This window comes from Cebidichthys violaceus, unplaced genomic scaffold (genome assembly GCF_023349555.1).
Source record: "Cebidichthys violaceus isolate CVI_PGR_0920_01 unplaced genomic scaffold, fCebVio1.0.p SCAF_86, whole genome shotgun sequence".
NCBI classification, from domain to species: Eukaryota; Metazoa; Chordata; class Actinopteri; order Perciformes; family Stichaeidae; genus Cebidichthys; species Cebidichthys violaceus.
Window position 1 is genome coordinate 306171 of NW_027176971.1, and position 27571 is coordinate 333741.

Genomic DNA, 27571 nt, shown 5'->3' on the forward strand with positions numbered 1-27571 from the left:
TATTATTTACCTCTCAGTGGGAAATATTGTTTATTTTACTCCACTACATTTATTTCACAACTTAAGTTGCTTTGAAGATTATTTTACAGCCATAACTGTTATTTTAGACATTTGTAGTATTAAATAAACAATTTAAACAATGAGGATATCAACATAACACAAGAGTCAAACTTTGAATGTGGAAGATCCATCAGGTGAAGGTCCTCACATTTCACCACCAGGTGGAGACAAATAGCCATACATAGAAACTCAACTCATTTTTAAAAATGTCTTTTGAGGTGATGAGGACGTGATAGATGCAATGTTTCCATTGGTCTCATTTAAAGTATCTATTCTATTGTATTCATTCAAACTTAATAGGCTGCTATTTCACTGAGGGGAATAAACTTGATTAAAAATGTTGACACAAAATTACACGGCGTTAGATCATAATATAAGTAAGATAAGATTTAGATAAAATATACTGTAATTGGAAAGTTAGACTTGACTAGGACTCTTGAGACTTGACTTGGACTCTTGCTCAAAGACTTGAGACTTGACTTGGACTCTTGAGACTTGACTTGGACTCTTGCTCAAAGACTTGAGACTTGACTAGGACTCTTGAGACTTGACTTGGACTCTTGATACTTGACTTGGACTCTTGAGACTTGACTTGGACTCTTGCTCAAAGACTTGAGACTTGACTAGGACTCTTGAGACTTGACTTGGACTCTTGCTCAAAGACTTGAGACTTGACTTGGACTCTTGAGACTTGACTTGGACTCTTGCAAGACTTGACTTGGACTCTTGAGACTTGACTAGGACTCTTGAGACTTGACTTGGACTCTTGCGAGACTTGACTAGGACTCTTGAGACTTGACTTGGACTCTTGCGAGACTTGACTTGGACTCTTGAGACTTGACTAGGACTCTTGAGACTTGACTTGGTCTCTTGCTCAAAGACTTGAGACTTGACTCAGACTTCTTCATCCCTTTATGATGTAAATGGTTGAACATGGTGTATAACATGTTGGACATGTTCTCATTTTATTGATTAAATTCTTTATTCAGAAACAGATTTGTATTTTATTTGTACCGACATCATTCTAAGTCAGCTGATCGCACTTCGTCTTCCATTCATCAATGTCCACGATGCTCTGTGACTCACTGGTCAACCTCGGCTGTCAATCACGTCTCTGAACCCGCCTCCAGCGCGTACACACCCATTTCCTCACCGGCATTTTCATTTACCGGTGGTTTTATCCTCACGCGCTTTCAGCCTGCTCAGTCCAAGTGTGCGCGTGCGTGCACGTACGCTTGTGTGCGGCTGCATGCGTGAAAGGTTACGGCGAGGTGAAAGATAACATCAAACACCAGCGAGGTGTGTGTGTGTGGGCGTGTGCCCGGCTGTCCTCGCCTCCCTGCAGACCGGTGCATGCGTGTGCATGCGCGCGGGTGTGATTGCATGTTTGCACGAGCTTCACGAAAAAGAATCCGCAAATTATTTTGCAGCTTTTTATTTAATTCTTCATTTTTATGGTTTGTGCGGGTCCTCGCGACAGCGGCGGCTGCGGTCACGTGTGGGTAATTTCTCACTGAGTGTGCGTGAGTTTTCACGCGCGTCCCCCCCTCCTTTTCCTCCTCTTGCTCCTCAGCGTGGAGGTGCGGGGCCACTACTGGCTGTGTTGTTGCGGCACTGGATGGATCTAACTAGCGTGTTTGCGGGTGAAGCCTCGGGCGGTGCACGCGGAGGGAAATAAACAGATTTTTTTTTTCTTCTTCTTCTTCTTCTTCTTCTTCATCTTCTTCTTCTTCTTCTTCTCACCTGCCGGTCGGTCACCTTTACAGTGACGACATGTCAAACTCAAACAAAAGCAAGAAGGACAAAGAAATCCTCGCAGAATACGAGAGCCAAGTGAAAGGTGAGAGCATTTCAAAACATTTTAACATTTATACCTTTTTTTGCACGCGATCCGCGCGGTCACACCCACCTTTTTCTCACCTATGCACGCTCACATAAACCAGCCAGCACGCGCGCGCACACACACACACACACACACACACACACACACACACACACACACACACACCTGTCTGCCTGCATGCTCATGCGCTCATCATTCAGGGTGTGTATGGGAGCTGACACCTCACCGTGAGACGTCAGGATTTCTGGGTTCATCCTGAGTGCTGCATGGCGCCTGAGGGGGGTGGGGTGTGTGGAGGGGTGTGTGGAGGGGGGGGGGGGGGGGGGGGGGGGGTATCTATTCTGCAGAGCCTCTTGATCTTCGTCCATGTGTGCAGTTTTTTTTGTGTGTGTGTGTCTCTTGACCGTCTGAGAGTCTTTCTATTGGTATTCCTCTGAGGCTTTGACTGCAGCAGTGTGTGTGTGTGTGTGCGCGTGCGTGCATGTGCGTGTGTGTGTGTGTGTGTGGTCCCCATAGAGTACCTGGAGGCATGATGCTAAACTGGGGACCTGTTTTAAAGGTGATAATGATGACGAACTCGGCCCTGAAATAGTGGTTGCCATCATGACCGTGGGACAACCCCCCCCCCCCCCCCCCCCCCCCTTCCCTCCTCCTCTTCCTCCTCCTTCTGGCGCCATGGTTACCACCATCCCTGCTTCGTAGGAGTGGCGACTGGCACGAGTCAAATGACCTTTTTAGCACAACTCCTAACCGGCTGCCTCGTTCTTTTGTGACGAGAGCCGCTGCAGAGGGCTCGGTTCAAAATGTCCGACCTTTTTTTTTACCGGCGCCAAATCTTGTTCGGACTCCTGCAAAATAAACGGAGGAAACAAGCTTTTTCTAGTGTAATCTCAGATTCATCCCTTCTTCATGTCTGTCATTCCTGTGCAGGCTCTCGCTCTCGCTCCTCCCTCTCCACATGGCTCTTCACACCTCCACATTCACTTGTCACCTCCGCCCACACACCACCACCACTATCACCATCACCACCATCATCTAAAACGCCTAAAATCCACATGACTGAGAGGAGAGGCGTGCTCTTACGGCGCGTCACCTTCTCTTTTTACTCTCCAGTTCAAATCAGCCAAAATTGGAGCTGCTCCATTCAGAAAAAAAATCTCTCGTTGCACAATTACTCTGCCTCCTCATCTCCTTCCCTTTTCCTTCCTCATTCCTCTCCACCCCTGCTGTGCTTCTTTCTTGTCAGTGCAACACACACACACACACACACACACACACACACACACACACACACACACACACACAAGATGAAATCGACAGTTTGAGTGATTCAATTTAATGGAGAGCGTTACAGCTCTCATGCGTGCGTCTTGTTTACACACACACACACACTCTCTCATACCTGTGTGTGTGTGTGTGTGTGTGTGTGTGTGTGTGTGTGTGTGTGTGTGTGTGTGTGTGTGTGTGGCCCTTGCTCTGGCGTTCTGCCCACACACACACTCACATGGAAGTGACCGCTCACACAGAGCCCTATAGCGGGGCCCTTCTCTCTGCCCTCCTGCCGGGAGCCCAGCGTATAGATCCTTGCGTTGTAACTATGTGCTTTCCAAGTCTGCCTCTCTGCTCTGGCTCCTGATTGGTCCGTGCAGGAGGTGGTGTGTAATGTATACACAGGAGGAGGAGAAAGAGGAGGAGGAGGAGGAGAAGGAGGAGGAGGATGAGGAGGTGGGGTCCGCTCACTGAGGTGAGCCTCGCTGAAAAAAAAAAGAAAAAAAGGTAGCATCATGCAGAACGCTGACGATACATATTTGTGTGCTCCTGATATTTTGGAGCGTCACCTCGCCGATGTGTGTGTGTGTGTGTGTGTGTGTGTGTGTGTGTGTGTGTGTGTGACACCTCTTCCTCTGTCTGAAGGAGACGAGGAGCGCCTTAATGAGAAAATGCAAATAGAAAGAAAAGAGGAAAGAAAAGAGCTCTGCAGGAGAGAGAGGGAGAGGAAGAGGAAGAGGAAGAGGAAGAGATGAAGAAGAGTTTCCTGCTGCATGCGGCGGCTGCTGCTCTGGTTTTTTGCCTGCGTGTGCATGCAGGTGTTTAGTGACCTCACATCTGCATACCTGCAGGACAAACTGAGGGATGGAAAGACGATGATGAAGTGACTCTTCGAGTGAAATGTGGCCCCTCAATCAGTGTGTGTGTGTGTGTGTGTGTGTGTGTGTATGTTTCTTGATGATCCAGCGGTACTCTGCCGACCCCCCCCCCCCCCACACACACACACACTCACCCCGTGTCCTTGGACCAGGTCGTCATGGTAACGGTCACCTGGGGATGAGGGCGCGAGCTTCCTGTTCCTGTGATGTCACACATACACACACACACAGTGACGCTTTCTCTCGTTAGACGACGGTTTGGATGGATCGTTGAAATAATAATTAATGAGTTAACGATGGTCGCCAGCTGGAAGTGACTCCTCAGAAGAAGTGGACGTAGTCGTCATGACGTCACTCATCGGTTTGTGGATGTTTTGAAGCCTCGAGTTCGGCGATTTCGCCATCGACATGTTGGATTTTTTGCAGTCAGTGAACAGGAAGTGACCACATCTGGACTGAGGAGGAGTGACGTAGAGACGCCGTATACGTCTCTGGTAGAGATCTGTCAATCACTGTGTAGCCCCGCCCCTAAAGCATCCCCTGCTTTATGGTCTGTTTGACTCTAAATGGAGCATAATGTACTAAATGAACATCATGCTGTATTGAAGAAGACTGTAAACTAGAGATTGAGACCATAAACTCATGTTTACAATGTTTACTGAGGGAATAAATCAAGAGAGAAGTAGAGTCATTTTAGACTAGACTTCTATACAACCAGAGGAGTCGCCCCCTGATGGACACTAGAGAGAATGCAGCTTTTAAGACGAATTGCAGCGTCGTGTTTTGTCCATGAATTCAAAGCAGTTTAACGCTCTGATTCGCTCCTCTGTTTTCTGCTAAAACTGATAATTAAACTGGACTTAATCCAGCAGACAAAATAAACTGCAGTCCGTTTGTATGTTTTTTTAATATAAGTTTTTAACCAAGTTATTTCTCTGTCATATCTCGCAGCCCAGACAAGTTAAATCTTTCTAGACGTATAATGAGCATACAGTAGAAATCGTTTCACTGCTGGAGCTCAGACTCTTTGAAGAGGAAAGTCTAGACGCCGGTCGTCTCCAGGTGCTGATCACTGTTCCGTTCTTGGCATTGAATTCATTTTTCCTGCTTTAAATGGTTTGTTGTCTTTATCTTTTACAACGCGGAGCCTTTTTTTGGGATCCGTCCCAGAGCTGCACATAATCTCACTAATGTGAAGCTACAGAGGCGATTGAAATAAATCTCATTCGACTTTGTCGCACCAGTGAAGACGTAACGGATCCAGATTTAATCCGTCGTTGATGGAAGTGCAAATATGAAAAGATTTCATGTGATAAAAAAGCAGCAGAAATGTGCTTTTATTTATATGAAAATGTTGCAAAAATGTCTCTTTGCACGCCAAAAAATAACCTTGAAATTGATGATTGTGCATCTTCCTCCTTTGCGTCACGCTTCGGCCTTTGCGGCGGTCCAGCTAAAGCAACAAGTGGAGCTTTGTAGAGCTCTCTGATCCGATCAGCCCGGAGATTTCACGAGACAAAATTCTCTCTGCCGGCTTTTATTGTCGGCGTGCTTTCCCCGCCGCGCTACATCGTGCCGAAGCCGACCGGAGCTGCTCTGATCAAAGGGTTTGAGTCTTGTCTTGAGGGGATGTTACGAGGACACACAAGGAGGTTTCTTAAGAAGCGGCGTTTCAGACATCAAAAACTTTAAGTGCGGCGGATGTCCTCCTTTCACTTTCAATCGCCTGTGATCCAAGGAGAGGAGCTCCACCGATAGGATCTCTCCTCCGCGCTGGCTTTGCTTCAATAAACCTCCTTTTTCTGCAAACGGCAAACCTTTGTTTCACTCGCTGCTCTGCTGCAGCCGGCCATTGTCTTCATTATCAGTCAATCGGACAGTCAATCTGATTATTTCCTTCATTAGTTGAGGGATTGTTTGATTTATGAATTGGCGGAAAATGGTGAAAAAATGCAAATAATGTTGTCCGAACACACATGGTGACGCTCGTATGGTTTTTGCTTGAAGTCAATCACCGCAAGTGATTTTATGTGATTTTATTACCTTCCTGCACACGGCTCTCAACATGGAGATGTTTGAGCTGGTGTTTAGCAGCTAACCGTGCTAACGGCGCTAACAAAGGCAATAGTGCCGACAGAGCTAGAAGTGTAAACCTTGGGGGGGGGGGGGGGGGGACACACACACACCGTTAATGGCCGTATGAGCGACTTCGCCATCGCCATCTTGGATTACGGCCATCGCCATCTTGTTTTGCATCCAGTGAACAGGAAGTGACCACATTTGGACTGAGGAGGAGTGACGTAGAGACCTGTCAATCACAGTTAGCCCCGCCCCCTAAATCATCCCCTGCTTTATGGTCTGTTTGACTCTAAATGGACCATAATGTACTAAATGAACATCATGCTGTATTGAAGAAGACTGTAAACTAGAGATTGAGACCATAAACTCATGTTTACAATGTTTACTGAGGGAATAAATCAAGAGAGAAGTAGAGTCATTTTAGACTAGACTTCTATACAACCAGAGGAGTCGCCCCCTGGTGGACACTAGTGAGAATGCATCGGCTTCACTCTGCAGAACCGGAAAGCTGTACAGCTGAGGCTGAATGTAACTGAATAGTTGACCTGCTGGTAGCGCTCGAGGAACAGTTCCTACAACTCATCACGGGGCGACATGAATGCTTGTACAAGATTTCTTGGCAATCCTTTTGATAGTTGCTAAAATATATATTTGTTTCAGTCTGTGCCTCTGGAGCAGCTCTTCCTTCTGGTGGTGGGTGTTCCTCTAAAGAGGAAGTCTCACATCATTTTGTCGACAGTGAAGTTCACATCTCTTTGATGTGGTGTCTGAAATCCCCCACGGAGATTTTGAGTGGGAATTGTTTTGTGAGAAAGGCCAAAAAAAAAAAAAGAGTCTAGTTTGTTTTATTCCACGAGATTAAATACAGAACAAATACATCACCATAGAGAATAGATGCTCTTCAGTTTCTTTATATTGACTGATGCAAGTAAAATGATAAACTGTTATCAGCAATCTGGAAATATGTTAAATATGCGGCAGTGAAATATTAGGAAAACCTCGTCAAACAGCGAGTTGTACCAATAACAATGTGTTTTACTGCTGAATCACTTTGACATCCTGATAATCCTTCAAATGCATAAATATTGCAACGACTTTTTCCTTTTTTCTCCCAAAAATGCGATAATATTTCTTCAGAGGAGTGCAGTTAGTGACAGTGTGGGCTCCACGGTAAACGTGGCTCTGACAGCTTGGCGGAGTAGAAGCTAGGGGGGCGGGGCTTAACCCGTAAACTGCAATGTGAACGGCAGATTTTGTTGCTGCCAGGCTAGCTGTTTCCCCCTGTTTCCAGTCTTTATGCTAAGCTAAGCTAACAAGTGGAGAGTCGTATCAATCTACACTTAAAGGCTCGACACCAATTTTACAGAAATGATTAAACCTCTGATTGCTGGGACGCCATAGACCATATTTGGGATGTCCCATGTGGTCCCGACAGCCAATCAGAAACAAGTATTTTTTTGAATTTTTTTTATGTGTTTCGGAGGACGCAGAGCAGTCGTTCATTTAATATGAAAGTATTGCACATTCACACTGTTTGTGTGTGTGAGAGCGACATGAAATGGGCAGCCATTTTAAATTAGAATCGATAAACTCACACACACACACACACACACACACACACACACACACACACACACACACACACACGTACAGTAGTAGAAGAAGAGAGAGAGAGTTTCATAGACTTGTGGGGACCAAAGGCCGTGACATTTGTTCTATAGAGATCTATGAAGCATATCCTGTGTGTGTGTGTATGTGTGTGTGTGTGTGTGTGTGTGTGTGTGTGTGTGTGTGTGTGTGTGTGTGTCTGTCTGTGTCTGTGTGTGTGTCTATCGATGCGGCAGATCCGAGCTCTTGTCTTCACCTTCCTCATCACATGCTTCGCACGCAGTGTGTGGTTGCCTAGACAACAGGTAGTGGAGTGGATAGGGTCCCCTCAGGGATTGGTGTGTGTGTGTGTGTGTGTGTGTGTGTGTGTGTGTGTGTGTGTGTGTGTGAGTTTGTGTGTGTGTGTGTGTGTGTGTGTTATTATCATTGTGTATTCTGTACCCGCTCTCTCTCCCTGCTGCTGCAGATAGATCCAGCTCTGAAACAGCATGACCAGCGAAGCGTGCAGCCAGGCATTACCATGCTGACTGTGTGTGTGTGTGTGTGTGTGTGCGTGTGTGTGTGCGTGTGTGCGTGCGTGTGTGTGTGTGTTGTAATGCGGTCAGAGGATGTCTCCCAAGGTGACTCCTCTGAGAAAAAAAAAGACGGGCCGTCTTCATCAGTAATTATAAAGGATTAAAAATAGAGCGAGGAGGAAGAGGAGGAGGAGGAGGACGTGCGGTGCTGAACAGATGATTTCATGGATTCTTCCTCTGACAGAAAATGAAACATTTATTTAAAATAATGTATCTTTGTAACACGTTAAACAGTCGTTCTGTTTCCAGCTCCTCATACAAGAGAAGAATCTCTGTTTTAAGTGTGAACTGAATATCAAAACGAGCTCTGAGAAATCGTGATGAACATTGTTCACTATTTTTATAAAAATATATCATTTATTTTATTTTTGTAAATAAGAATAATATGTATTTGTACAGCGCATTTCATACAGATTATGTAGACAAAACCACAAACCTTCCTTTTACAAATGAAATGAATACAAGTGGTCGTAAGAAAGCGTGCATATTACACATACATATTAACTGTTATTTAAAGACGAAACATTTTACATTTAAAGTGTTTAAATGCACAAAAGGTCATTTAAAAGAAGCACGTGTGACCGTGTGTGTGTAGACGTTCATGTTCAGATGAATCCTACTGACATGAAAGCTGTGGTGGTTCAGTAAATGTCTGCCGTCAGTCATCCTGGTGGAGGTTGGAGAGCCGCTGTCGCTCAGCAGACACGACTAATAAAGATTCACAGATTCAACTTCTTCACTCCCGATCCGGAGAACCGATCAGATCCCAGCGTTGAATCAATGAACTGAGTGGAACAGACCGGGATCATTCTGTTAAGGCAACATCAGACTTGACTTAAACGTGGCTTAAGAACTTTCAGAATAAAGTGTTTACCCATCATGCCATTGGGCGGTCTAACAGTCAATGGAGAGCTGCAGTGATGACGTATTGTTGTAGTCCGGCAGGAAGTCATCCTCACTGGTTCCCACCACAAACGTCCAAAGGGTCCAAATAGGACTTGTTTCCTGGTTTGTAGGACTCATTCCTCTCTTTGTGGCAGCAAAATTAAACATAAATGTTGCAGCTATTTTGCTTCCACGGATAAAGAAATTGTCCGAAGTGTATGGGGTCAGATCAGTATCAATAATTGCAAATGCACACAGAAAGACTCACAAATACATTCCAATGCACAAATAAATAAATTACGATTTCTATAAATGTAAATGTATCTGACATCTGATTGGCTACAGATAGGTCTGTGTTGAAAAAAGCACATTTGCGAATCCTGCGACAATCAGGGGAGTCTCAAAAACCCCACAAACAAATACATACAAATGCAGAAATATATTTGTGATTTTTTTTTTTTTTACATTTATATAAATCGTAATTTATTTATGTGTGCATTGGAATGTATTTGTGAGTCTTTCTGTGTGCACTGATCTGACCCCATAGTAGTGTCTTAGTGCACAATGACGTACGTGTGTTTTTGTGTGTTTGTGTGTTTGTGTAGATGTTCGGGCCCAGCTGGTGGAGCAGCAGCGATGTCTGGAGCAGCAGACGGAGATGCGGGTCCAGCTGCTTCAGGACCTGCAGGACTTCTTCAGGAAGAAGTCCGAGATCGAGACCGAATATTCCCGAAACCTGGAGAAGCTGGCGGAGAGGTTCATGGCCAAAACACGCAGCACGAAAGACCATCAGCAATACAAGTAGGAGCAAGAAACCAAAGCCTATATGTTCAACGTTTAAGATACAAAAAAAGGAAATTAAAAGTGTGTTTCTCTCTCCTCCAGAAAAGACCAGAACCTGCTCTCTCCTGTAAACTGCTGGTACCTGTTGTTAAACCAGGTGGGTTCCTTTAAGACCCTTTAATCATAATACATTTAATCATAATGCATATGTAAAACATTATACACTCCTCCATCACACTCCCTCTCTCTCTGTCTCTCTCTGTCTCTCTCCCTCTCTCTCTGTCTCTCTCCCCCCCTCTCTCTCTCTCCTCCCCTGTCTCCGTCTCCCTCTCTCTCTCTCTGTCTCTCTCTCTCTGTCCCTCTCTCCCCCTCTGTCTGTCTCTCTCCCTCCTCTCTCTCCCTCTCTCTTTCTGTCTCTCTCTCTCTCTCTGTCTCTCTTCCCCCCTCTCTCTCTCTCCTCCCCTTTCTCTGTCTCCATCTCCCTCTCTCTCTCGCTCTCTCTCTCTCCCCCCCTCTCCCCCTCTCTCTCTCCAGGTGAGGAGGGAGAGTAAGGACCACGCCACCCTCAGTGATCTCTACCTGAACAACGTCATCTCGCGCCTCACTCACATCAGCGAGGACTCCGCCCGACTTCTGAAGAGGGTGAGCTCAAAGACCATGACTCGATCCTCAATACAGATATATATATATATATATATATATATATATATATATATATATATATATATATATATATATCTTACAAGATACAAGTAGGGTGAATAAAGGTTGGGAACCACTGCACCAGAGCTCCAAATGTGGATCAGTCCACCGCTTAAAATAGTCCCCAACAAATGCTTTGTTTCCTCCTGTTTGTTCTTTGAGCTTCGAGCCGCAAACAGCAATGGATACTTTCATGAGCACGAGGAGGGTTTCAGGCTCCGATCGAGCCTCTTTCTGTCCACTTATTCTCAGGAGGGAAGAGCTTCTGACACGTCATGGCACCTCAACAACCCGTAATTAAGAGGATGTTTTACTGCCAATAAAACCCAAACGTTTTACTGTAAATCTCTGTAAATGTTCCAGCAGCAGTAATGGATTGTGAGGTCAAGCGTTGCTACGCGCTCTGCAAAGAAAATGAAAGAAGACGTAATAAATCCTGGAATCGTTCTGTTCATGTGTACTTAATGGAGAAGAGTCTTCATTCATTAAAGTGTGTATCTTAAAGTACTGAAGTATTATCAGATAAATGTACTCAATGTATCAAACGTTAAAGTACTGTGTTTTCCGTAACAATGGATCATGTTTTATAAACTGAAAGTAGGAAACCTAAAGCTCTTAAATACAAGTAGTGAAGTAGAAGTATGAAGTGGAAGTACTACTTTAAGTACCTTGAATATGTCGTGAAGTATGAAGTGGAAATACTACTTTAAGTACCTTGAATATGTAGTGAAATGGAAGTACTACTTACTCTTCCTCTCTTATTTTTTTTTCCTCCGGCTTCTGTAAGTACCAGAGTTGATTCTAATGAAAAGTAAAGTCAGTTTTCCCCTGAGATTCCGTCATGCTTCTTCCCAGTTTAACTAATTACACACACACACACACACACACACACACACACACACAGACACAGGGAAGCGCCTCTAACTTTAGCTCAGCTTGTTCATTATTAATCTCTCGTCTTTTATTCATACTGACTAAAGTGCAGCGGCTGCCAGCAGCTATAAACAGTCAAACTCTTAGAGGAGGGGGGGGGGGGTGGACGCTGACACCCCCGTGGCCATGGCGACAGGCTCGGCGCGGTCGTTTAGTATGATATAATATTCGTATAAGTACTCGTTGAGACTGTATATAATAAGTGGATGCAGCCACCGTGACGTCACACATTGGTTTGAGTTTTTGCCAGTCGCCATCTTGTTTTGTTTTTTTTTACGTTAGAGGGCGGAGCTAAGCACAACCGAAACGCGCAATAAGACATTTTAGGCGACCGAAATTGTTCCAAATGAACTTTTAAAGCTCTGGAAACACACTCGTCGCCGTTTCATTCCACCTCTTTCAGCCTCAAACAGATATTGAAATGAAGCTCAGAGTGGAACTGAAACGTAACGAGAGTTGAAAACCACTTTGTTTAATCTTCAACTATTTTGTAAACTTGATTTTTAAATATATTATTTAAAAAAAATTCGTCATCTGAAAAGAAGCGAAAGCTTTCAGATGAAAGTGTAAAAAGTGCATCTTTTCCCCTTGAAATGTGCTTTAAGAGGCATTAAAACACAAATATTCCAGTACAAGTACCTCAACATGTGTGAATACATGTAGTAATGATGTTTTTCGACTCCTCTGTTAGAGTAAAGAGATCATCTTTCAGCTTCAGGAAGACCTCATGAAGCTTCTGAACGAGCTTTACACCGTAAGTGGACGTCAGCAGGTCTTTGAAAAGTGCTTTTAATGTATTTTTCTTTAAAAAAAAAACCACACTCAGACGAAGCATGAAATAGAAGGTGGAAGTTTCTGCTCCCTAGGTGATGAAGACGTACCACATGTACCACGTGGAGACGATCAGTGCGGAGACCAAGCTGCGGGAGGCGGAGCGCCAGGAGGGCCGTGTGAAGGGCCTGTCGGGGTCGGGCGGAGGCGTGGAGCCGGTGTTCGGCCTGCGGATAGAAGAGCGCCACCAGAGACGCAACGCCGCCCGCAAGATGGAGAAGATGAGGGAGAAGGTACGTCTTCATGTCGAGGGTCTTGTGTCCCTTTTTTAGTTAAGGAGCCGAGGAAACACGAGAGGAACCGAGGAGAAATTCTATAAATATATCCAACATCTTAAGAGTTTCCTCCTGACGCCTCGGCGTGTAAATCTCTCTCTGACGAATGATGATGAGGATCTTAACTGTGTTTCCTTCTTCATCAGAGGAAGGCAAAGTACTCCGAGAACAAGCTGAAGACTCTTAAAGCCAGGAACGAGTACCTGCTGACTCTGGAGGCCACCAACGCCTCCGTCTTCAAGTACTACATCCACGACCTGCCCGACATCATAGACGTGAGTGTTCCTGTCCGGGAGCTTTGCGCTCACTGCATGAGGAAGAGTCACCTGTGTAGCTATGATGATGAAGATACATAGTTATGGTTGACTATAACCATAAAACCATAAAAATTATGAAATGAGAGGAGCTGAAGAACTTAAAGTCTCTTCTTTTACTACAACTCCCAAGATGCATTTTGTCGAGAAACATCCAATCACACAATTTTAGTTTTAAATTCTTAGTTAGCGTCTTTAACTGTGAAACTGCGGTCTAAAATGAAAGTCACTGTGGAAGAACATTTAACTGGTTGTGAATCAGCAGCTGAGGATTATGGGTAATGTAGTATTTTTGCAGGTGTCCGTGTCATAAACCTAAACATTGTCCAGTTTTTTCTGTGTGAAGTAACATTAAATGTGTTTTATTGTTATTTGAGGTGCTTTATGAGTGCGTGATGCCGTCTATCGTGTCTCAGTGCTGTGACCTAGGGTACCACTCCAGTCTGAGCCGGGCTCTGAGGACCTACCTGTCAGCCGAACTGAGCCTCGAGGCCTCCAGGAGGGCCGGTCTGGAGGTGCTGGAGGGGGCCGTGGAGGGCCTGGACCCGGCCCGGGACCGACAGCGTCTGCTGGGCCTCTACCCGACCGCCTTCTGTCCCCCCCAACGCTTCAGCTTCCAGGCTCACATGGGCGACGCAGTCAGTGCATCCAACTATATATAATATAGTATATATACTATCACATCATTTTTTTAAATATTTATTAAGAGAGAATTAGCATTTTAACTCTATTTTTTATTTATATTTTTTATTTATGTTTCCTTTTTACAGCCAGGATATTAATATTTCTGTGGCACACACACTCTGGCTTCCTTTTTTCCAAAATAAAAGCTTTTCGCAAAACAGTACCAAAAATTGTAATGTGGACAAAAGTTCAGCTGAAAAACGTTGAATTTAATATTCGTCTTTCCAAAAAGATCTACGTCAATGAGTCGGTTAACAGAGACAGAAATGACACGGCATGTTCTGTGATCTAGAGCTCCTTACCAATTATTTATATGAGTGTATTTTTGGGTCACGGAAAAGCTCAGAAAGTGGTGGAACACACGGCACACAAAGCCACTAGAATTAAACTGCACAACCCCGTTTTCTTCTTCTTCTTCTTCTCTGTCCTGTCCGACTTCATCCCGTCGTTTTGTCCCACTTCCTGTCAGGTGACCCAGATTGCCTCCCAGCCTCAGCTCCAGGCGGAGCTCACCCTCCGCCTCACGCAGCTGCAGACCCGCCTGGCGTCCCTGAAGATCGAGAACGAAGAGGTTCGGACGCACAAAAACACACACAGAACAATATTCAGTCATTCACAACCCACCCCCCCCCCCCTCAGAGAGCTTTAACGTCTGCACCGATCGCTGGAACAACCTCCCTTCTTACAAGTTAAAACGTTCCTCTGACAGCGAGAAACTTTGCACATAGTTCTGTTAATTTAACGTTTTTATGAAGCAGATGTAGCCTCTAAAAATAAACCCGTGACTCGCTGCTGTTAACTCGCCCTGAAGGGCATAAACATGCTGAAGGAGTCCAGATTAATGAGCTGCGTCTGCACGTCTCAGCGGCTCACACACACACACACACACACACACACACACACACACACACACACACACACCCTGGTTATCAGCAACAAATAACAACACTGTAAGTACAAACACACTTTGCATATGTAGAATGCTTAAACAGCAAGTTGTGCTTGAAACACACACACACACACACACACACGCACTCAGAGACCAACACACACACACACACACACCTAAACACACACACACACACACACACAGACCAACACACACACACACACACACACAGACCAACACACATTTATTACATGAATGTTGACTTTTGGACTTTACAACACTGTGGAATTATTTGAAACGTTTGGATCATATTAGAATATAAGCCTACAAACAGGTTAATACTGATAATATGAGTATATTACATATAATAATATATATTGTATAATACTAATATGAGTGTAGCGGGATATTTATCTGATAACGTAGTGAAATATCAGCTTTAAATATAATAAATACACATGAGACAAGAAGCTAAAACTATTCGGTACAGCCGTAAAACTCCGTTTTATGCAGATATGAGACATAAAAGAACACAATTATTCTTCCCCTGCAGGTGAAGAAGACCTGGGGAGCGACTCTGACCACCCTGCAGGACATGACGGTGCTGGAGGACTTCGACGTGTCCCAGAGCTTCACCCACAGCCCGTCCTCGGAGTCCGTGAAGTCCAGCGTGTCGGACGGATACTTGAACAAGCCGAGTCTGGCCAAGAAGCGAGCCAACCAGCAGGAGACGGAGCTCTTCTACTTTACCGTGAGGAGCAGAGAGCCGTTTCATTGGCCACTTTTGTCCCGTTAGACTCATATTTGCAGCTAACTTCATGTTAATATGCTTCGATCATTTGTTCATTGTAAATATTTAGTGGTGTTTTTGAAAACTTGCTGACTTCATGTGTGTTTTTATTTTCTAAATCCTCAGAAATTCCGCGAGTATCTGGAGGGAAGTAATCTCATTTCTAAGCTTCAGGCCAAACACGACATCCTGAAGAAAGCTTTAGCAGAAGGTGAGACCAACAGGAAGTTAAGATCATTGATATCTAGTCATTATTATGTTTAATGAAGTATAATAATGTCCTTATAGCTCATGTTAGGAAGGTAAACAGATCATAATTCATCTCTAATATCTATTTTATATTCATGTGAAAACAACATCAACTACTGGATTTATTCAAGTTTTTCACCAAAACTACATTTTACAGATTACATGTGAACACATCACGATAACGTTATAATGTAACTGAAGTGAACCTCCGTTGGTTAGCCGTTAGCGGTGCTGCTAACGTTACTGGCATGGTTAACGTTAAACTTTATTAACACTCTGATGGTTAACGTTAAACTTTATTAACACTGTCATGGTCAACGTTAAACTTTATTAACACTGTGATGATTAACGTTAAACTTTATTAACACTGTGATGGTTAACGTTAAACTTTATTAACACTCTGATGGTTAACGTTAAACTTTATTAACACTGTGATGGTTAACGTTAAACTTTATTAACACTCTGATGGTTAACGTTAAACTTTATTAACACTGTCATGTTAACGTTAAACTTTATTAACACTGTCATGGTTAACGTTAAACTTTATTAACACTGTCATGTTAACGTTAAACTTTATTAACACTCTGATGGTTAACGTTAAACTTTATTAACACTGTCGTGTTAACGTTAAACTTTATTAACACTCTGATAGTTAACGTTGAACACATCCTTTCAATCCTCCCCGTCTGTTTTCTCTTGCAGGATATAAAGCTGAACTCCTGACCACCAGGTATGATTTCATGTCACGGTGCATATTTCATCTTCACCTTTTCTCTCTTTATTCTTATTTTTATGAAAACGTTGTTTCTTTCTGCTCATTTTCAGTCGTGGGCGGAAGAACTCCCACAGCAAACACCAGGTAGAGCGCCACCGCTGTCAGGTTGTTTCTGGGAACTGAAGTCATTCAGTTACACTTTCATAGTTCAGTCAGAGCTGCAGACAGGATACAGCATTTTCATACATACGTTCAACTCAGAAAACATTAAAGCAAATTATTGATTCGCCTATTTTTTTTGGTAAAAACTGCCGATATTCACAATCTAAACAGTTGATTTCTCGTCTCAAAAATTCTCAGAAGTGAATTTAGTGATGAAATGGCAAGAACTTGCTGTTTTGGGTCGCTGTTGTTGTGACTGCAGACCGTTCCAGCGCTTTGCATTGTGGGATACATTTGGCGAGGTGGACTGGTTCAATGTATGCTGGAGGTTTTTTTCAAAATTAGTGTGACTTCCTGGTGTTTTTGGCACACATGGTAGTAAACTGCTTAATTGGTCTACCAATTATAAAAGATATATATATATATATTTTTTTTTTTTACATTTTTGTTAAGCTTAATTTTTTATTAAATTCAAGGTGTTTGTTTAAAGTTAAAGGTTTTAAATTAAAAGTGTAACTGCTATCCTTTAAACCCTGTAACTTCAGGGAAAGTTTTGTTTTTTAGCTTACGGTGTTTTTTAAGTTTTAAATTTAAGGTTTTTTTTAAAGTTTTTTTTCCTAAGTTTAAGTTTAACTTCTATCCTTCAACTATCCTTCGTCATTAATATTAAAAGATTGTCTACGTCTGTCTGAACCCGCTGAGAACAATGAGGACGAGGAGTCGATAAGAACTTAATAATCATAACGAATCAAATGTAAAAAACAAGGATTCTTAATTGTGTCCTTGATGACTTTAATTATAGGATTCAACTAAAGCCATACCGCTGCTTGTGGAGAGCTGCATCCGCTACATCAACCTACACGGTGAGTTTGAATATATATATATATATATATAATATATATATATATATATATATATATATATATATAATATATAAATATATTCTGTTATTTACTTGCATTTTGTTTCATGGTATTAAATGTAACCTTGTCAACCCGTGCAGACTCCCTGAAAACCTTTTGAAACAGAAACAAAGCACACATAAAAGAATCAGTATCACTTCATGTTTACGCTTTATTTAGGATATTCTCACTGCTGAAACTTGCCGCCAGACAAAGAATTAAACTGTTATTCATGATCTCTTTAAAGACACCAGACTCCATTGACAAAAACATGAACTTTACCTCTCAGGACACTGGAGTTGCTGCTCTTAGTTTATGTTTTTGTGTTACTTTTCCACAATTGTGTTGCAAACAAATGTTCAATATCATTATCACTTGCCATAATACTTGAGTTAATAATCATAATAATATTGATAATAAACTTTATTTATAGAGCATAATAAATACATTGAAACACATTTAAACAAGGAAAAATAGACAAAAAAAATGAGACAATAAACAGACAGTTTTACAGAATTACATGAATTGTAAGCCAAATTACATAAATATGTTTTGAGCTGTTATTTAGAAATGTTTGAAAAGTAAAAATAGACCTATTTATTGTCAACGTCATGATTACATCACAGTGTTGGATAAAATAAAAATAAAGGAAATACTGGAGGCAAACAGAGATCAGCAACTCCTGTGATTTCTCAGGTAAAATCACTGTTTTTGTGAATGGAGTCTGGAGGCCTTGAAGAGAGCAGAGCTTAGAATACTCTGAACGTAGTTTAAACTGATATAGATGTTTCTATGTGTCTACAATACGTCCGCAGCAGAACAATGCTTTGCTCTGAATATTACATCTGTCTCTTTAATCTGAGTTTACTGTGACTAACTGACACTACAGACAGACCTAAAGACACCCGCCGTCTGTTCCCAACAGGTCTTCAGCATCAAGGCATATTCCGGGTGTCGGGATCTCAGGTGGAGGTCAACGACATCAAGAACTCCTTCGAGAGAGGTGAGAAGATCACCAACAGACCGAGGGCTCCGGGTGGGTGAGGATGTGGTTTGACTCGCTCTGTTGTTGTTGTTGTTGTTGTTGTTGTTGTTGTCGTCGTCCAGGTAACGACCCGCTGATTGACGAGGAGAGCAACCACGACATCAACTCGGTGGCTGGAGTGTTGAAGCTTTACTTCAGGGGTTTGGAGAACCCGCTGTTTCCCAAGGAGAGGTTTAATGACCTCATCTCCTGTGTCCGTGAGTCTGCAGCAGACCTGAACACACACACACACACACACACACACACACACACACACACACACACACACACGGTTCTACACTCTATCTCTGATGTCAGTACAGAAATCTGACGCTTCAGATCTTCCCTGAGGATAGTTTTAACGTTGTCTTCAGTATCACAGTAATCCAGTGATAGTCGTCGGTTCATCCATGAGCTCACTGCAGACATGAACTCATAATAGACTATTCAGCATACTTTTAATGTGACCAGCTGTGGTAGCGTATGTATGATGTCATTCTTTAAAAGTTCAAGGGACCCTTATCAAACACCCTGATGTTATGTCAGCATACGTTATTGGAGTTTCTCAATTCTCTAAGATAGAACGTTTTTTTTAAAAAGATAACACATTTACTCACTTATTTACTTCCTTGCTTGCTTACTTACTTACTTACTCCCCTACTTACTTACTCACTTACTTATTTACTTACTTGCTTACTTACTCTCTTGCTAACCTGCTTACTTACTTGTTACTCACCTGCTGGCTTGCTTACTTATTTATTGACTTGCTGACTTACTTACTTTCTTATTCACTCACTTATGTACTTACTTGCTTACTTACTCCCTTACTTACCAACTTACTTATTTACTTGCTTACTTGCTTATTTACTTGCTTACTTACTTACTTATTTACTTCCTTACTTGCTTGCTGACTTGTTTGCGTACTTGCTCACTTACTTACTTACTTACTTACTTATTTATTCACTTGCTTGCTTACTTGCTTGATTGCTTACCTTGCTTGCTTACTTTTTCCGTTACTAACTTGCTCTCTTGCTTACTTACTACATACTTATTTACTCACTTATTCGCTTACTTACTTGCTACTCACTTACTTGCTCGGTTACTTACTTACTTACTTACTCACTCGCTTTTTTTACAAACCTCCTTACTTTATTATTTACTTGCTTACTTACATACTTATGTGTGTATAAAACCCAGCAGTAGAAGATCCTCGAGCTCCTGAAGGATTACTAAACAATAGAGTCTGTAATGCAAGGCGCTCCCGAACCATTGAGAGCTTTAACATCTAAAGGTTACTATTGTAGCGTAGCTAAAATAGCTCATGTAGCTAAGTCTCTTATATGTGACCTTAAACATAAATGAGCGCTCCTCCTCCTCTCGGCCTCTTTGTCTTAGCTTCTCTTTAGTGTCTCTTTGTCTGTTGTGAAACTCATCTCCTCAGCAGAGCTGGCGTTGTGTTTCAGACGTCTCTTCTTTGTCTCTGCACTGATTGATTCTGATAGTTCTGATGACGTTGTTCTTCAGGGATCGAGAACATGTACGAGAGGGCTCAGTGCATCCGGAAGATCCTGCTGGGCGTCCCGAGGGCGACGCTGGTGGTGATGCGTTACCTGTTCGCCTTCCTCAACCAGTGAGTATCCACTTTAATAAAAATGAATAAAAAAAACATTCCATTAATGATAATTTACCCTTTCACAGAATTGTTCCCAATTGTTACTTACTTACTTACTTGCTTACTTACTTGCTTGCTTAATTACTCCCTTACTTACTCACTTACTTACTTACTTACTTACCCACTTACTTGCTAACTTACTTGTTTACTTGCTTACTTACTTACTTATATACTTGCTTGCTTGCTTACTTGCTTGCTTAATTACTCCCTTACTTTCCCACTTACTTAATTACTCAATTATTTGCTTACTTACTTATTTACCTGCTTACTTGCTTGCTTACTTACTCCCTTACCCACTTACTTACTCACTTGCTTGCTAATTGCTTATTTACTTACATGCTTATTTACTCCCTTGCTTGCTTGCTTACTTACTCCCTTGCTAACTTGCTTACTTACTCCCTTGCTAACTTGCTTACTTGCGTACTTACTCAATACAAAAAATTCATGAAGAAAACCTTTCCATTAATGATAATTTACCTCCATTTCCCAGAATTGTTCCCAATTGTTACTTACTTACCTACTTACTTGCTTACTTACTTATTTACTTGCTTTCTTAATTACTCCCTTACTTACTCACTTACATGCTTACTTACTTATTTATTTGCTTACTTACTTACTTACTTACTTATATACTTGCTTGCTTACTTACTTACTCCCTTACTTACCCGCCCACTTACTCACTTGCTTGCCAATTACTTATTTACTTGCTTTCTTAATTACTCCCTTACTTACTCACTTACTTGCTTACTTACTTATTTATTTGCTTACTTACTTACTTATATACTTGCTTGCTTACTTACTTACTCACTTACTTACCCGCCCACTTACTCACTTGCTTGCTAATTACTTATTTACTTACATGCTTATTTACTCCCTTACTTGCTTGCTTACTTACTTACTCCCTTGCTAACTTTCTTACTTGCGTACTTACTCAATACGAATGATGATAATTTCCCTCCATTTCCCAGAATTGTTCCCATGTGGTTTTAAAGCTGAGGATCGGTGGGAGAGGCTAAAGAAGTGCACACTTGCAGCTCGTAGAGATGATAGAACTCGAGTGTGATGGACCAGTTTGAACGTATTGGTGCTCCCGTTAGCAGCCCTGTGAAGTGCTTTTAGCTTCAGTGTTATCAAACCAGCAGCTTCACTGTCGAGGAGTTGAGAGTCTTTTAAATCATCCGTTCAGCTGTATGTCGTACAGTTCGAGGATTTCTTTCCTGCGGCGTGAATAAAATCTGTACAACCTGAGCCGAAAGGTTATGCAAGATAATAAACCATAATAGTTGATAAAGGTATTGAGAATTTCTCATAAAGTTTTTAAAAATACAAAAAATCTCAAATGTGTTTTAGTAAAATTTCAATAAATAAATAAACACAAAAACACATTTTTCTTAAACATGAACAAGATATTTCTCAACACAACTAACATTATTTGAACTATGTGCATGTTATAGTTGTTGACATTATGCTTATTTGTATATGTTGATAGTTTCTCCTAACGTACACTGTGACAGACAGGAGCTTCATCTCTCTGCTGCAAACAGAATAAATGCTTTAGATATTGTGGTTTTTATTTTAAGATTGTTTTTAAAACAGGATCATGCAAACACTGTTTTTTAAAGGATTAAATCCAGCACAGGGATGGCGGACTCCGCCACTTAAAACTACTGTACAGAGAGACAATTAAAGATGGTAAATACACTGATTGCTGGAAAAAATATCGATCAAAAACAGGATCATAACTAATTATAATGACGGTGCAAAGTGATTATAATTGGATATTTGGGTCCTAAGAGAGAGCCGTATAATACAATATATAAAACACATCTTTGCCAAGTGTTTCAGCGTTCTGTTCCTCCCCCCCCCACACACACAGCCTTTCCCAGTACAGCGACGAGAACATGATGGATGCTGGGAACCTGGCCATCGTGTTCGGCCCCACCCTGCTGCCCACGCCGGACACGCTGGACCAGGTGGCCTGTCAGGCGCACGTCAACGAGGTCGTCAAGACGGTCATCCTGAACCACGACAACATCTTCCCGGACACCAAGGAGCTGCCGGGCCCGGTTTACGAGAAGTGTATGACCGGAGACCAGTACTGGTGAGTTCGTTAATAATCTGATTCTTTCTCATTACAATATCCTAATGTTCAACTCTCCATTGAGATTAACCTTCTGAACCTTTTGGTAGCTTCATGAAGCCTCATATGCCCTCGTGGACATTCAGCAGGACAAAGACAGAGTAAGCCTCCACAGGGGGGCGCCAGAGAGTCCATGAAATCTGCTTAGAAATCTTTTTTTTTAAAAAGGACATTGCAGAACTTGCCTGAGAAAGAATTCAAGTTTTCTTCAATGTCAAAGTAACACAGCGATAGTTCTCCGTACATCCACGGATTCACTGCAAACAAGAGCTGCTCATAGATAATTCGGTGCACTTTTAATGAAGGTGTTCATTGTACACCTATACACTTTATAAAAAAAAGCCACTAAACACCACCAGCAGACAGACTCAGTTAGAGACCAGCTGGTGAACATAGAGGAGCATTGGTGGTGGAGACCAAAAAAGGAGCTCAAAGATTGGGCTTAACATAAGTCCAATCTCAACACACAGACATGAAACACACTTTGATATCATTCAGTGTGACGTACACTAACCAAGGATATCTTTATCTCTGATGTCCATCAAAGATAAACGTCCAAGAATCCGCTTTAAAATCGGAGAGGAAAAAAGATGCTGCAGAGCTTGAATGTTCACGTTTTTAAGTTTTCTTAATGCAGTGATAGTTGTCTGGATGTGCTGCTAATAGCTAATTCTGCATTCTTTTTATGGTGCAAATTTGCCAATTTAGGCTATAAAAATATAGGAAACATTTCCTGCTTACATTCCCCAAAACAAAGTGGCCCACAGTGTCACATTCTGATTTCTTCCTGTGGTAATCTGTGCAGAAGGCCCGATACTGTGAACACGGTGTGTGTGCTTCTCCCTCACACTCTTGATTAGCAGCCTCGTCTCCATCTGTGCGTCCTCCCTTTTGTTCCCATGTTGAATACGGACAGCGTGTCGATCTGAGCTCATCTTCTTCTTCCTCTTCCTCTTCCTCTTCCTCTTCCTGCAGCGAGAGTCCGTTCAGCGAGCCGGGGGCGCTGGAGGAGGCCGAGCCCGACGGCGGCACCGAAACCCAGACCAGCGACGAGGGTATGCGTGACCCGTGACCCTCACGCACAGTTCGCCCACACACACACACACACACACACACACACACACATACTCCCAATCCCTCTGTCTGTGTCCTGGTGGAGAGGGGTTGCTACGGCAACAGCAGCCATGGAGACATCTCCCTCCCTCCCTTCTCCTTCTCTCTCTCCGATTTTATAGAAAAGACTTGTCTCCATGCTCTCCTCTGATTGGTGGATCTGTGGGAGGAACAAAGCCGCATGGAGATGGCTGATTGACAAGCTCAGGTTCACCTCTGTTTCCCAATGTCTGGCTCTTATATTCCTCCTCCTCCCCCCTCTCTCTCTCTCTCTCTCTCTCTCTCTCTGGCAGAGGGCGAGGGTGTGGAGGCGGTGGCGAGGTTCGACTATGTGGGCCGGTCGGGCCGCGAGCTCTCCTTCAAGAAGGGAGCGTCCCTGCAGCTCTTCCAGAGAGCGTCGCATGACTGGTGGGAGGGGCGGCACAACGGCAACCGCGGCCTGGTGCCTCACCAGTACATCGTGGTGAAGGACAGGCGAGTGCCCGGCTCCACCAGGCAGCCACAGGCTTTTATTTGGATATTGTGTACATTTTTTATTTCATTTTAGTTGGTTTCTGTGCAGGTTTGGTGGATTAAAGTATCCGTTTTGTGGTATTAAGTATTTTCTGATTCCTCTGTATATACATATACAATTAATCCTATACCCAAAGAGAAGAATAGATGCACTAACATTATTAATTATTGTAGATTTAAAGTGTCAGTCGATGTAAATGAAATTATAGTAAAGCAAATAAATAGATACAGCGTGATAAATAATACATATTCTATAATACAATAAGATAGATATGACTGGTATACCACTAAATGTAATATATATATTATTATTTTGATTTACCTCAAGATTTATGTTTTTATTTATTTAGTTTTTATCTGACCTTCAGTTTAATATTATATATAATATTATAAAATAATATAACATATGTTATATTATTTTATTTTATAATATTATTAATATTGTCATAAAGCTGACCATGCTAGCTTTAAAAGGACCCTTTAATCAATTGTGAGAATCATCCGTACCGAAGCTCCTCTGTGGCTCGTTTCATTAACGGCCTCGTTGGACCGAGGGAGTCGCTAACCCTCCACGTTATCGATCTCGTCATTGATTAATTGGTGCGTTCGTGTGTCTTCAGGGCCGACGTCATGTCGGAGACGCTCAGCCAGAAGGCCGACAGCGACGGGGGAAGCAGCAGCACCGACGACAAGCGGTCCAGGAGCGAGCTGAGCTCCCCGACCGACATCAGACCACCAGAGACCTACAACAGGTCCGTCATGTAAGGCAGACCTCCATTATCACCGCAGAGGGAACTGTTGTCTCGCCTCTAAAAATACCTCGTGAATCTCATCACGCTGTTATCACTCCCGTCTCTCATGTGACTCCCTCAGTCGCTCCTCACAAGTATTATTAATTCATACATATCACAGAATCTTTGTGTTACATTTCATGACTATATATTCACGTTTACATGTCTAAATACTACAGGAGAGTGACTTTGATACCCTATTTATACTCTTAACTGAAGTACCAATACAACCATTTTAATATACTGTTAATATAGAGTACTATTAGCCAAATGTACAGCAGCTGATTCTGTCTGTACTTCCTGTTTACAGTCACAGGAGGAAGCGGACCGACGGTTTGTTCCGCCGCCCCCTCGGCCGCTCCAACGACAGCCACTGCTACGGTAACGGGGGGGTGATGGAGCGCAGCTCGCCGCCGGTGACGGGTCACTTCAGCCCCCGGGAGCTGCTGCTGGGGCGGAGTCAGGGCATGACTCCGCCCCTCGACAGCCCCGAGCGCCGCCGGCGCTCCGCCGCCGCCGTGACCATGACGGTGAGCCGACACGATTCGCTGCGGAGGCCGGAGGACACGCCCATCCGGCGCTCGAGCAGCGGGCAGCACGGCTTCAGTGACTCCCATCGCTCCAGAGCCCTGGACCCCGACACACTGGCTCAGGTACACACACACACACACACTTGTCATCATTCACCCATTCACACACTGATGGCAGGGCTCAGTACTCTACCTGCTCAGGTACAATGTATACTACCTGCTCAGGTACTCTGTATACTACCTGTTTAGGTACTCAGTACTCTACCTGCTCAGGTACAATGTATACTACCTGCTCAGGTACTCTGTATACTACCTGTTTAGGTACTCAGTACTCTACCTGCTCAGGTACTCTGTAATCTACCTGTTTAGGTACTCTGTACGCTACCTGTTCAGGTACTCTGTACTCTACCTGCTCAGGTACTCTGGACGCTACCTGCTCAGGTACTCTGTACTCTACCTGCTCAGGTACTCTGTTCACTACCTGCTCAGGTACTCTGTACTCTACCTGCTCAGGTACTCTGTACTCTACCTGCTCAGGTACTCTGTTCACTACCTGCTCAGGTACTCTGTACTCTACCTGCTCAGGTACTCTGTTCGCTACCTGTTCAGGTACTCTGTTCACTACCTGTTCAGGTACTCTGTACTCTACCTGCTCAGGTACTCTGTTCGCTACCTGTTCAGGTACTCTGTTCACTACCTGCTCAGGTACTCTGTTCACTACCTGCTCAGGTACTCAGTTCTCTACCTGTTCAGGTACTCTGTACTCTACCTGTTCAGGTACTCAGTACTCTACCTGCTCAGGTACTCTGTACTCTACCTGTTCAGGTACTCAGTACTCTACCTGCTTAGGTACTCTGTACTCTACCTGTTCAGGTACTCTGTTCACTACCTGTTCAGGTACTCTGTACTCTACCTGCTCAGGTACTCTGTTCGCTACCTGTTCAGGTACTCTGTTCACTACCTGCTCAGGTACTCTGTTCACTACCTGCTCAGGTACTCAGTTCTCTACCTGTTCAGGTACTCTGTACTCTACCTGTTCAGGTACTCAGTACTCTACCTGCTCAGGTACTCTGTACTCTACCTGTTCAGGTACTCAGTACTCTACCTGCTTAGGTACTCTGTACTCTACCTGTTCAGGTACTCTGTTCACTACCTGTTCAGGTACTCAGTACTCTACCTGCTCAGGTACTCTGGACGCTACCTGCTCAGGTACTCTGTTCACTACCTGCTCAGGTACTCTGTTCACTACCTGTTCAGGTACTCTGTACTCTACCTGTTCAGGTACTCAGTACTCTACCTGTTCAGGTACTCTGTTCGCTACCTGTTCAGGTACTCTGTACTCTACCTGCTCAGGTACTCTGTACTCTACCTGCTCAGGTACTCAGTACTCTACCTGTTCAGGTACTCTGTACTCTACCTGCTCAGGTACTCTGTACTCTACCTGTTCAGGTACTCTGTTCACTACCTGCTCAGGTACTCTGTACTCTACCTGTTCAGGTACTCTGTTCACTACCTGCTCAGGTACTCAGTACTCTACCTGCTCAGGTACTCTGTACTCTACCTGCTCAGGTACTCTGTTCACTACCTGCTCAGGTACTCAGTACTCTGTCTCTCTCTCGTCCTGCAGGACATCGAGGAGACGGTGACGGTGGCTCTGGGGGAGTTGAGGCAGGGCTGCCGGCCGGCCCCCGACGTGGTGCTGGACACTCTGGAGCAGGTGAAGAACGGCCCCGTCACCAGCTGCTCCTCCATCACCAGCTGCTCCTCCGAGTCCCCCAGCCCCCACAGCACTCCCAGCACCCCCGGGACCCCCGGGACCCCGAGCCCCCTCAGTCCTCTGAGCCCCATGAGCCCGCTCCCCGGACCTCCGCCGGGACCTCCCAGACCGGCAAACCCGTCCCCCGACACCCTGGGCTCCTTTAAGCCGGTGGCGGCTGCCCGCATGGGGGCTCCGCTGCGGCCCCCCGCCCTTAAGCCCAAACCCGCGGTCCCGCCCAAGAGCAACACCCCACCGCTGCCCCCGCCGCTGGACAAATCCTGCACCATGTGAGCCAAAACAGGCCAACAAAAAGGCCAAAATCAGGCCTACCCGGGCCAAAACTGGGCCAGAAGAGGAGATCAGGGTTTCTAATCAACATGAGGGTAGAAGAGTAGGACAGAGGACAGAGGACAAAGGGTTTTAATGTAGTAATACACTCTAATATATGACATGACCTATGATATGATATTCTACGTGTTGTCGGGTTGGTGTGTACTCTCTTGGTGTGTAGGAGTTTACTTTCTCCATGTATTGAAGCATTTATCAGAGGTTAGCTAAAAGAAGTGCAGACATGAAGAGACACAGGAGCGAGCTGGGGGGGGG

At 43.7% G+C, this 27571-nt stretch overlaps 1 protein-coding gene across 2 annotated transcripts; it reads left to right on the plus strand.

Moving 5' to 3' along the window:
* The first annotated feature begins 1648 nt into the window (after positions 1 to 1648).
* On the plus strand, positions 1649 to 27571 carry LOC137866569 (SLIT-ROBO Rho GTPase-activating protein 1-like). Of its 2 annotated transcripts, none has more exons than XM_068702559.1 (23): positions 1649 to 1900; positions 9803 to 9998; positions 10083 to 10137; positions 10515 to 10622; positions 12307 to 12369; positions 12482 to 12679; positions 12868 to 12996; positions 13452 to 13673; positions 14189 to 14290; positions 15162 to 15359; positions 15525 to 15609; positions 16350 to 16377; positions 16473 to 16506; positions 17327 to 17387; positions 18352 to 18429; positions 18534 to 18668; positions 19975 to 20080; positions 21999 to 22223; positions 23238 to 23317; positions 23669 to 23849; positions 24509 to 24649; positions 24990 to 25332; positions 26837 to 27571. In XM_068702559.1, the coding sequence occupies exons 1-23, from the start codon at positions 1834 to 1836 to the stop codon at positions 27257 to 27259; spliced, it is 3258 nt and encodes a 1085-aa protein (XP_068558660.1). In that variant the 5' UTR covers positions 1649 to 1833; the 3' UTR covers positions 27260 to 27571. The 2 variants fall into 2 exon arrangements, with proteins under 2 accessions (XP_068558660.1, XP_068558661.1); XM_068702560.1 differs by having other exon boundaries at positions 24509 to 24640.